Consider the following 12,327-nt stretch of genomic DNA (forward strand, 5'->3'; position numbering starts at 1 on the left):
TGGCTTCAGGTCAGAATCTTGGACAGTTTCATCCATGGAAATTTGTAGGACAGCTACATGGTCCATTCTCCACACTTTCACAAAATTTTACAGAGTGGACATGAAGATGCAAATGGATACTGCTTTTGGGTCATTGGTGCTAGCAGCAGACTCACCTGCCCCACCCTAGACTCAGGTGACAGCTTTGATGTGTCCCAGTGGTCAAGACTTGTGTTCCTTTTGCACAGGAAAGGAATATTAGGTTCGTACCTCAATTATTCTTCTTTCTAGTATAAAGGAACGTGAGTCTTAATGCCTACCTTAGCAAATATCAATTTAGCTTGCTTCCTGTCTCACATGTATGTGTGTCTTCAAATGCTTGCCTTGGAGCAGCCAAGAGAGTATGTAGATTAGTTTTCAACTGTCCAGCAAGTACCATAAGAGATGCAATAACTTGCATCACTATGGCAAAGTCCATGGGAGAGCCTTTAATAAAATGAGAGTTCTGGTTGCACTCAGGTGACTTGTTTGGGATCACCTTGCTTGTATTAAGTTTCATGGGTTTAATTAATTTTCTCAATGGCAAAGCAGAAAAGATTTGACTTGGTCGAAGAGTTCACCATGCCCTCCTTGTTATTTCTCCTCTTTTAGGGCTGATCAATTGCTTTGGTATGAATTGATGAGATGGGGACTTCCCACTGATATAAGGAGGCTGAGCTGAAAACTAGTAGATGATTCCTTCTGCAAAAACTCAGGGTAGAGGTGTTCCTTTATATTGGAAAGAAGATTATCGAGGTAAGAACCTAATCTTCCCGTAGCAATTATAACTTTCAGTATGGAAACATTTATATCTAAAACTGTTATAACAGTGACTGAATTTGTATATTCCACGGACATATTGGTAAATTGAATCTATTCCTCCCAAAACTCCTATATATTTTATAATAATGATGATGAAATGCATCTTTGAAAGCAAGCAAACTTTTTTTATTTGCTGGCATTTTTTATATGCTGGCATTTTTATGATGACAACAGTCGAATGTATACAGGAGGCTTCTAAAACTTGCTACAATGTGTGCTTAAGTCTTGAAAATTTCCTGAGCAAAACTCATGGCCAAACATATGAAGATATTTTCCATCACCTGGAATTGTTTAATTTCATGCCGCTTAGAACAGCAAGCTGAGAACCAGGAAAGCCTGAGGTGATGGCTTTTTCCTTTTGACCTTTAGCAAGATTTTTCTTCTCGCAGGTGCAAACTTAGGTCTAGGTTAGCTAACATATGTTAAAGCAGTAACATGCCCTAATCACACTTAATTCACATTAAAAGCAAATTTATGTGCATTACCAGTGCAGCCCATTTACATGTTAATGCAATGCCCTGTATACATGAATGAGACACCCTTTGAGCTACCAATGGAAAAGCATCAACTAAATCAAAATAAGAATTCAAGCTGGTGGAAGTTCCAATAGGTTATGTCCCTTTTGACAGTTTGTCATTTTTCACAAAGTTAAGTTTTGCAGATGAAGATGCTAAAGGTTACAGTACTCCTCCAACCCACTTTTCACCATGGACATGATCATTGGATGTCTGTCTTGTTCAGGAAAAAAAAAAGTTCTTTACCACTTAATTTTATCGAGACAAAATAACTTAAAATTACTTACGGTAAATACAAAGGCTGTTGGTTTGTGATTAATTGTGGAATACACAGAAGGAAGCTATATCGAGCATTTTTGAGAGAGTTGCAAAGCTCTTGACTAGCTCTTTGGTAATCCCATATGAGAAGCAAACCTGAATAGCAAGGTTACACTAAATGGATAATACATAGTAGTGGCCACTTACACATATATTCAACACGAATCATATATAGTAGCACCGAGTATATGCATAAATTTTTTATACCAGACACAGCATTTAAATAGTCACTGCACCAGCTCAGTATTGTAGTTGGAAACCTCAAAAAGTACTTATTCTAATAGTTACTTTACACTGTGTCATTGTTCCAGGGATTGATAGTGGTCAGGAAACTGCCATCACCTTGCAGAGTTTTGGTTTCTGGGCATTTTGCTTCCTGCTGACTTAATAGCAAGTCAGTATGTTTTAGCTGAAATAAGGAACACGGAATAACAATATTGAAAGCACAGTTTTGAACATAAAAAGTCACAAAAAGTGCTTTCCTCTTTCTTTTTTCCAGGTGGTAAGGAATGAGGCTATGGATGAGCACACTAGGGATTCTCTCTGCCTTTGTGTGTAATCTGAAATGTTCATCCAGACTTTGCCTAACTGTATCATTTCCAATATAAGAAAAAAAAAATCATTCTCTTTTTAAAGAAAAATTCAATTATTTTGTATTCTGAATCTCTAGCAGTAGAAGATTGAATTGATTTAGGTGTGATCTTTCTTAACAAAGCTTCTGAATTCCTACTGTGGAGTTGCAGAAAAGATAGCAAGAGATGACTGATACATTCAAACTATGATATAGATATATATATAAATTTATTTATATATCTATATACACAGTATATAGATAGATATCTCTCTCTCTCTATAGATATAGATATATATAAATAAATAAATAATTTCTTTTTCTGAGCAGGTCCATCAGTGCACCCCTCGGAGCTAATAGCGGAGATGAGAAACAGTGGGTTTGCGCTGAAACGGAATGTGCTGGGGAGAAGCTTGACCACAAACGATCCATCTCAGGTAACACTTTAGTACTGGTAAGCTGAAAATATCTGTGTATTTAAATTTGATTGCTTATGAATCAGTACTTAACATGTTTGCAATATGCAAATCCATAGGATACCAAATGGAGAGTGGAGGAGTATTTATTGCAGCAGAGGAACAAAATGGAATCAATTGACTGATTTTCTTTGGTTTGCTTTAAATACTGGGTTTTTAAATATAAATCACATTGCATTTGAGGTTGATAGACTGCAAATATTCTGGAGTTAATGATCCCGCCTATGTCACATTGTTTTTGCTTATTGCCTGCTAGCTGATCCTAGAAACTGGAAGAATTGCAGCAGAGAGAAAGAATGAAAGGGTAGTGGCAGGATGGAGGGAATTGTTAAAACATAGCACCTTTTACACAAACTGTATTCTAAAGCACTTTATTTATTATGATATATCCTAGATAGATCAGGTTTAGGAAGTAGATTTGTAATCTAAGGACAGTTGTGGCACAAAGTAACTGTTTTACACTTTTCTTTGTTTCTAGTGTTGACTGCTGTGGTTCATTGCATTAAATGTCTGAATGTTATGTGAGCTACACTCATTTTTGTATTCTGCTATGCTGTCTCCCATGTACACAGGACATTTTCTATTTTAGGCCAGGCTAATGCGTCAAAGTTTGTGCATTAGTACTGCCCCTCCTCCAAAAAAAAGTGACCAAATTTCTACTTTTAACTATGGTAGTGTTCTTCAAAGCAAGGCTTGGGGGCCAGTGACAGAGTCTGGAGACCTCTGAAACAGCCCCCATTGTCTCTTTTTGTTTCTGCTATTCTGGCTCTCTACCCAGGCTTAGGACAGAAAGGAGAAAGTGGATGGGGGGGTGGAAGCTGCATGCCTGAAAATAAGGCATTCTCAGTGAAGGAGAGAATGTATGTGGAAATGCTCATAACTTTAAGGATAACCCCAATGAAATTTAAAGGTAGACTTGACGGGATAAATGTCATTGACATATACACTTGTCAGCAGTGTCATGGCCTTGTATGGGAAGATATTTGGTGGCTCTCCTTCATCTCATTAGAATCCAAAGTGTCCAAAGCTTAAAAATTAATGAAGACCACTGAAATATGGCCTAATGTTACTTTGTGTAGTGCTGGTGCCCTTAGATTGCCACATTAGAGCATATAATTTGTTTTTAGCACTGAACTGTTGAATTTTGTTCTGTTTGCCTAGGAATATGTTGCAAGTGAGGAAGAAGAGGACCCAGAGGTTGAATTTTTGAAATCGCTATCAACCAAGCAAAAACAAAAACTTTTGAGGTATTGTATTCTAAGATTACTACTGACATAGATAGAAAATATTACTTGTTGGCTGATCCAATGACTGAACTGCCCACAGGTATAAGCAATAGCTCTGTGGGTCAGAGGTAGAGGTAGACCTCATTTTTGGTGGGCCACTGGGCAAACTTGGTAGGCTCATGTGGTCTCCACATTCCTCCCCATGCCAACTCAAAACATTAAATACCTGAACTGGTAGGAATTCACAAGTCCTACCAACTGCAGGGATCTTTGGGCAGCAAGAACAGCTGCAGCTGGCAGCTCTGTCTACCCGCTGCCTCACCCCCCCCCCCCCTTTCATGCATGCTCAATTTTTGCAAATGCAGTAGGGGAAGGCCAGTGCAACGACAATGCATAAACAGTACCACCAGTTGGAGCAAGTAGGAAAGGAAGCTGTTCTTGCCACCTGAGAACCCCTGTAGTTGGTAGGGCTTGTGGATCCCCACCAGCCATAACAAGAGTGCAAGAATTTTGGGTGGTCTGAGCCCAAAGTGGATGGGCCCAGACCCACCAATGGCTTCACCACTGCTGCGAGTGCTTGAGCATCCCCAATATTTTTTCCTGCACTCCTCTATCAGGAGCTGAGAGTTCCATGCTGCAGTGCTTGTATCTCCTCTGCTACTGTTTCTGCCTCATTCTGCGTTCTGTTAGCCGACTAAGGAATGCCTAATTTGTGGGCTGCAGAAGGAGCAGGGAGCAACAGCAGCAGTAGAATAGGTATGTTTCCTGCTTTTGGCCTGCCATAGAGAATGAGAAAAAGTGATAACTGGTCCTGGAAACAAAAAAGACTTCATAGGATAGGAGATGGGAAGTAAGCACAAAGAGAGGGGCAGTAAACCTATGAGGGTAATAGGAGAAGGACAAAAGTACTGGCAGAGAGGAGAGGAAAAGATAATTATAAAATGGGCTACTAGAGAATAACATCGGGACAGTTTGTCCCCACCTCATCCCTGTGGACTCTATCTCCATCTGCACAAACCTTGAACACATGGTTTTATATTTAAATCTTTTTTTATTAAAGTATAAAAAGGAGCGATATTCTATACAACTGTTCGCAAAGAGAAAATAACAACAATGAACAACTGAAATAACCCCCACCCCGTCACTCTCTACTCTTCCAAACTCACAATATCTGACTTCTGTTACACCAAGGAACACTAATCCACCCTGCTAAAATGTCCAGGGAACAAAATACAACCCGCTCTGTATGCCCTAGCGAAGAAGAAATATGTCCTATGAAGTACTGTTATGATTTTTTAATCTGTGGATGAAAGTCATTGACAATATCAGGATTCAGTCTAGCTCTCCTATTTTTCACTGTCCCTCCTGCAACAGAAAATGTCCTCTCAGAAGACATGCTCATAGCAGGAATGCACAGGATCCCCTGTGCAAGCTTTTTAGCAGTTTTGGCCAGCACTTTTGCTTGTTTCTCAAAAAAATCAAAACGGTCATCTGCATCACTCAAACATAAATGTCTAATTCATTAACAGTAGCCTTCAAAGGACACTTCTGCTCCATAAAAGTCACTCGTATAACATCCATTTTCATTCTTTTGGAGGCACTCTTCCACCTTTTCTAAGTAGTGAGATGTAACTACTGTCCCATTGTCCAGTGGGCAGGTAGGGAGTTTTATAAAAATTTATGGAATTCTGTATGAATATCTTCATCAGTATAACATAAAGCATCATGGTGCCCCTTGACAACCTTCTTAATTAACCGAGAGGAGAGTCTAGCTTATAAGTACCTAGCTAATATGGTACCAGATTTATTACTATACTCAAAAAAGTGTCAAGGCAGATGACTTTATGCAATGTCACCTCAGTAGCAACTATACAAAAATAGACAAATATACCCCCCTCCCTTTTTACTAAACCGCAATAGCAGTTTTTAGCGCAGGGAGCTGCACTGCTCTCAATGCTCATAGGCTCCCTGCGCTAAAAAACATTATTGCGGTTTAGTAAAAGGGAGCCATAGTGCAAAATATAGACAGCAGATATGAATTCTCAAAATGGACACATTTTGATCACTAAATTGAAAATAAAATCATTTTTCCTACCTTTGTTGTCTAGTGATTTCATGAGTCTCTGGTTGCACTTTCTTCTTCTGACTGTACATCCAATATTTCTTCCCTTCTTTCAGCCTCCTGTATGCTTCCTCTCCTCCAGATTTCATTCCCTCCCCCAACTTTTTCTTCCTCTATCCCTGCCCCTCCCCTTTCTTTCTGCCCCCCTTTCTGTCTCCCTGCCCCCTTTTCTTTCTTTCTGTCTCCTTGGCCCCCCCTTTCTTTCGCTCTCTCTCCCTGCCCCCCTTTCTTTCTGTCGGTCTGTCTTTCTTTCTCCATGCCCCCTTTCTTTCTGTTTCCCTTCTTTATGTCTCCCTGCCTACCCCCTTTCTTTCTCCCTGCTCTCCCCCAAGCCACTGCCGCCACCATCGGGGAACAGGCCCCCAAACCACTGCTGCCCAGTTCTGAGCTCTCCCTGTTCCCAACGCTGCTGCTGGTCACTCCCAGGTGCTCCCTGTTCCTGCCACTCACATTTCATAGGAGCCCCATATAGGAGGCTTGGGAAGCTAAGTTCTCCCCAGGCCAAACTGTAATCTCTTCCCAGGCCAAACTGTAATCTCTCAGGTTTGCAGCTGCAGTAGAAATTATGTGAAGATGTCTAGGACCACTTCCATGTGCACACTGCTGCTAGCTCTGCCTGTTTCCCCTGCGATATATCATTCTGCATCAGAGAGTCACGATCAGCAGAGCTGGCAGTGGCACATACAGGGATCTGATCTTACATATTTTCGCATTGATTTTACCATGGATACTGCTGCTGACCTAGGAAGGCTACAAGAAGGTGAACAGCAGGAGGGAGAGAGCTAATGGCTACATGGTAGAGAGAGGAAAGCAGAAACTAGATACTGGGGCTGGCATGATTAGAAAAATTACCACACAACAGAAGTAGAAAGAGTAATAAGTGTTCTCTAAGGACAGTAGGATATTAATTCTCATATGTGGGTGATATTGTCTGATAGAGCCCTGGTGTGGTCACTACCTAGTGTTCTGCAACTTTTTAAGAATCTGTTGATGGTGCCACAATAAAATATAAGACGTGCAATATCAAAGCTAAAAATACACCTAGGGGAGGTAGGAGAAAACATGAATACATGTCGTGCTGTTCTTGGAGAACACCTGCTACAACTGATTAGTTTGCTTTTCTCCAAGGACAAGCAGGACATTGTATCTCATATATGGGAATCCTAGCTACCAGGCTCAATGAAAACAACAAACCTAATACAACAGGCACTTGCACCAATCAAAATCCAATCAATCTTAACAGTCTTGATGTGAGGGTGCAGCTTGGAATAGAATAAAATGGAGATTAGGAGGGTGGAGTTGGATTCTAGACACCAAACAAATTCTGCAGAACTGTCTGAGTGACCTTGCCATTGCTTCAGATATTTTGTCCAAGACAATGAGACATGAATGTGTGGACTGAAGAACATATTTATTTATTTAATTTGTTTTCTATCTCATATCCCATTGTCCCCAAGGAGCTCAGAACAGCTTACAGATTAAACATACATATTATACAGTTAACAGGTCACAATTTGACATAATTACAGTACAAGTTTACAATACAAGGTTGTATCCTAACTTGATACAAACTAGGGGTCTAATACTAACAAATATAGAGTTTACAGGTTACAATTTGCCATAGTTATCCTTAACAGTACATGTTTTTTTTAATACAAGTTTTTATACTAATGTGACACTAGTGCCAATGTACTTTCTCTGTAATTGATTGGTCATAGGTAGGTAATGGCTGTTACTCCTTTTTTGTGTGTATAGACTGCCTGCTAAAGCTTGATAGCCTAAGGGACATATCATACCTAGTGTAACTATCATTGTCTTTAGGCCAGGTTTTAGTAATTGGGAATATGTTCTAGTTTTTATCTGTGAGGTCATTTAGTATGATGCCTTTGTCATTTACTGAACTGGTATTTATGTAGCTTTTCAAATCTCTTCAATGGAGGCTGACCTCATCAAGTAGGCTACCGATACAGCCATGGCTTTTAACATTGTGAGCCGTTACATGACCCTCCAGAGTCAGTCCAGCCCAGGCATAAGAGAAACTCTGTTAAAGCGTGTTTATCAATGGCTGCCCCCATTCTGTTTTGAGTCAAAAAAAAAAAAGCTGGGTGGACAGTCTATGGCAGGGATCTCAAAGTCCCTCCTCGAGGGCCGCAATCCAGTCGGGTTTTCAGGATTTCCCCAATGAATATGCATGCGATCTATGTGCATGCACTGCTTTCAATGCATATTCATTGGGGAAATCCTGAAAACCCGACTGGATTGTGGACCTTGAGGAGGGACTTTGAGATCCCTGGTCTATGGGCTTTAGTCTGCTCTGCTCTATAATGGTTGAATCCACTTTCAAAAGAGCCAAGAGTTCTAGAACTCATGCCTCAGAATCTTCGGGTCTGCTAAGGCCTGGGTTCTGGAACTATTGACTCTTTTGAGAGCAGATTCAGCCACTATAGATTGTTGTAGCTGAGGCTTCTTGAATCCAGGAGCCTTTGGACTCGCTGCCTGAGAAATTGGCTCCACAGTGGGAGATATCTCACAGTTTTTCATCTGTTCCTGCTGCAGAACATCATGCACAGGCACTGTCATTATCTCCTTCAGGGGCTTCTCTTATTCAAGGATATGCAAAATGCCAGCTCTGGGTTCATCTTTGATCTCCAGATGAAATATAATGGCTTTAGCAATTTCCTTCAAAAAGCCCACAAAAGAGAGTTCTTGATGTTAGGAGGTCAATATTGGACTTGAACAAATTGCATAAACTCTAGTAACTGACTCATTGCTTGCTTCTCCACTTTACTCACTCATTGTTATCTTATGTTGTAATTGTACTTGTTCCATTGAGTATCTTGTATCCTCTGTTGTAATTAAACCCTAATTTTAATTGAATTAGTTTTGTAAACCGCTAAATACATTAGTCCTAGCAGGATATCAAGTGCAATAAATCCAATCCAATCTGAAGGTAGACCAAGGGAGCCCTCCTCTGGTTCTATCTCTGACATCCAGGGACAGACTCAGCATAGTATTCTTCCTGAGAATACTGCATCTGTCTTGGGCAACTAGACTGGTATCTAACTCGGCATGATTGTTGAGAGGCAGGTCCTGACCTGGACACCTGAACTGCACCCCTAATGGGCTGGAGAAAAGCACCACCTCTTCCGAGGCTGACTACTCCCCTTCTGGTGATGACAAAGTATGTCTCTTCAGGACTGGTTGGGACAGAGCCATGTCTGGCATCACTGCCCCTGAGACCTTGACATTATGCCAGACCAAGATCTTCTCCAGCTGCTCCGGCAAAATGGCCTGGAACTGTTATTCAGAAGACATAAGTTAAGTTAAGGCTGGTGTCAGTTTGATGACAGCCTGCATGGAGGCTGGTGCCAAATTGGATGGCTGGTCCTGGCAATAATGAGACTGGAAAATTAGTACCAACTCCATGGAGGGGGGAGTGGCACTTACAGCACTGACACTTCTCAGGTATCGGGGTTACCAATGACTTGAAACACCAAGCACCATATTTTGATATCGGTGCTTCTTTGCTTTCGCTCATTGCACAACATCAATATCCCTCTATGCCAATGGGGATGATATTGAATCCAAACATATCCTCTGTGTCTGGTCCAATGCAGGTTGGTATTATGGGGCCCCTACCAGTGGCCAGTGTCAAGGCAGGGGGATACCACCTCAATTCTGGTGCATCCTTAGTGTCTGATGCAGCCCCTCCAGCCATGGGACCCAATGCCGATGCCAATGTCAAGAGATAAGTCTTAGAAATGCCAAAATGTTTCTCAAGCAGGGCCTCTCAGCTTTTCTGACGAATGTTTATGTATTTTAAAACAGAGAACAAAATTAGAGGCCCTGTAATCAGGACCTAGGTATAATAGACCCCTATAACTAGTGTCCAAGTTCTCCTTAGCTCCCCACATGTGATCTTCTGAGGAAGAGGAGAATAGGTCTGAGTCTGGACCGGATGGAATTCACCCGAGAGTTTTAAAGGAATTGAAGGTTGAAATCGGAGAGCTAATGCAGAAACTTGCCAATCTGACAATCAGAACTGGACAGATACCAGAGGACTGGAAGATAGCGAATGTCACGCCAATTTTCAAAAAAGGATCGAGAGGGGAACCGGGCAACTACAGACCTGTGAGTCTTACGTCTGTCCCTGGAAAGATGGTTGAAGCACTGATCAAGGATAGCATAGTCCGGCACCTAGATACACACGACTTGATGAAACCCAGTCAACATGGGTTCAGGAAAGGGAAATCATGTTTAACGAATTTACTTCAATTTTTCGAGACCGTGAACAAGCAAATTGATAGTGGAATGCCGGTGGACATAATATATTTGGACTTCCAAAAAGCATTCGACAAAGTTCCACATGAAAGGCTTCTCAGGAAACTACAAAGCCATGGAATAGAGGGAGATATACAAAGGTGGATAGGCAAATGGTTGGAAAACAGAAAGCAGAGAGTGGGCATAAATGGAAAGTTCTCAGACTGGGAGAAAGTGACTAGTGGTGTGCCCCAGGGCTCAGTACTTGGGCCGATCCTATTTAATATTTATATCAATGACCTGGAAGACGGAATATCCAGTGAGATCATTAAGTTTGCAGACGACACAAAGCTATGCCGGGCAATCAGATCGCAGGAGGATAGCGAGGAACTCCAGAGCAACTTGTATCAGTTAGAGAAATGGGCAGATCAATGGCAGATGAAGTTCAACGTGGAGAAATGCAAAGTAATGCATTTAGGTAGTAAGAATAAGGAATACGAGTATAGAATGTTAGGCGCAACTCTGGGTAAGAGCGAACAAGAAAAGGACCTGGGTGTACTGATAGATAGGACTCTGAAGCCGTCGGCACAATGCGCGGCAGCGGCAAAGAAAGCAAACAGAATGTTAGGCATGATAAAGAAAGGAATCACGAGTAGATCGGAGAAAGTCATAATACCGCTTTATAGAGCAATGGTCAGACCACACTTGGAATACTGTGTCCAACATTGGTCTCCCAACCTAAAGAAGGATATAAAACTGTTGGAGAGGGTGCAGAGACGAGCAACGAAGTTAATAAGAGGTATGGAGAACTTGGAATATGAGGAACGACTCAAGAAACTGGGACTGTTCTCCCTTGAGAAGAGAAGGCTGCGAGGGGACATGATCGAGACGTTCAAAATGCTGAAAGGCATCGATAAAATAGAGGAGGAAAATAAATTATTTACATTGTCCAACGCGACACGGACAAGAGGACATGGTTTGAAGCTAAGGGGGGGACAAGTCCAGGACAAATGTCAGGAAGTTCTGTTTTACGCAGCGAGTGGTAGACGCCTGGAATGCTCTCCCAAAGGAGGTTATTAAAGAATCCACTGTGCTGGGATTCAAAGGCAAATTAGATGCACATCTCCTTATGAGAGGCATAGAGGGATATGGGTGACTAAAACTACATCAGGTGTATACCTGACTGGGCCTCCGCGTGTGCGGATCGCCGGACTCGATGGACCATGGGTCTGATCCGGAGATGGCAGTTCTTATGTTCTTATGTTCCAGCTGTTTAAGATTAAGCAAATAACTTCCCTCACTATCTCCAAAGAGCTTTTCTCTATAGTAAGGTTTTTCCATGTCTCTCTGAGCTCTAATATTCAGTGGAAAAGCTTTCAATGCCATTTTGAAAAATAGGTCACTCTAGACCAGTGTTTTTCAACCTTTTTTGGGCAAAGGCACACTTGTTTCATGAAAAAAATCACGAGGCACACCACCATTAGAAAAAGTTAAAAAATTTAACTGTGCCTATATTGACTATATATAAATATATAGGAATCAAATAAACACAAAGAAAGTATTTTATAATGCTGCCACCGCCACTGGGGAATAGGCTGCCACTGCCACCATCGGGAACAGGCCGGCACCGAGTTCTCCCTGCTTCTCTTCCCCGCAGGGCCGACCAACTCTCGCCACCCGTCGTCAATTCTAACGTCGGAGAGGACGTTCTAGGCCAGCCAGGCAGCGATTGGCTGGCCCAGAACGTCCTCTCCGACATCAGAATTGACGCGAGTGGCGAGAGTTGGCCGGCCCCACAGGGAAAAGCAGGGAGAACTTGGCGCCGGCCTGTTCCCGATGGCGGCGGTGGCACTCAAGTGGCTAAAGAGCCGCAGTTTGCCGGCCTAGGGACAACACTGGAGGGTGGCCAGCTGTGCACCCCCTTGGGACGTAAACCCGGGGTGGGGCAGACCACCCCCCCCCACCCTGGTATGCCACTATCTGTACCTCACTCCCTCCC

The 12,327-nt window shown here is 42.2% G+C and overlaps 1 protein-coding gene across 1 annotated transcript in view; it reads left to right on the plus strand.

Annotated features, from left to right (window-relative positions):
• CIR1 (corepressor interacting with RBPJ, CIR1) overlaps positions 1 to 12,327 on the plus strand; it is a 109,694-nt gene that overhangs the window by 82,218 nt on the left and 15,149 nt on the right. The window contains exons 8-9 of the mRNA XM_033944436.1: positions 2,575 to 2,681; positions 3,882 to 3,967. Of these exons, the coding sequence (XP_033800327.1) occupies positions 2,575 to 2,681; positions 3,882 to 3,967 (193 nt within the window). The remainder of the gene's footprint in view (positions 1 to 2,574; positions 2,682 to 3,881; positions 3,968 to 12,327) is intronic.

Source organism: Geotrypetes seraphini, chromosome 5 (assembly GCF_902459505.1).
Source record: "Geotrypetes seraphini chromosome 5, aGeoSer1.1, whole genome shotgun sequence".
Taxonomy (NCBI): domain Eukaryota; kingdom Metazoa; phylum Chordata; class Amphibia; order Gymnophiona; family Dermophiidae; genus Geotrypetes; species Geotrypetes seraphini.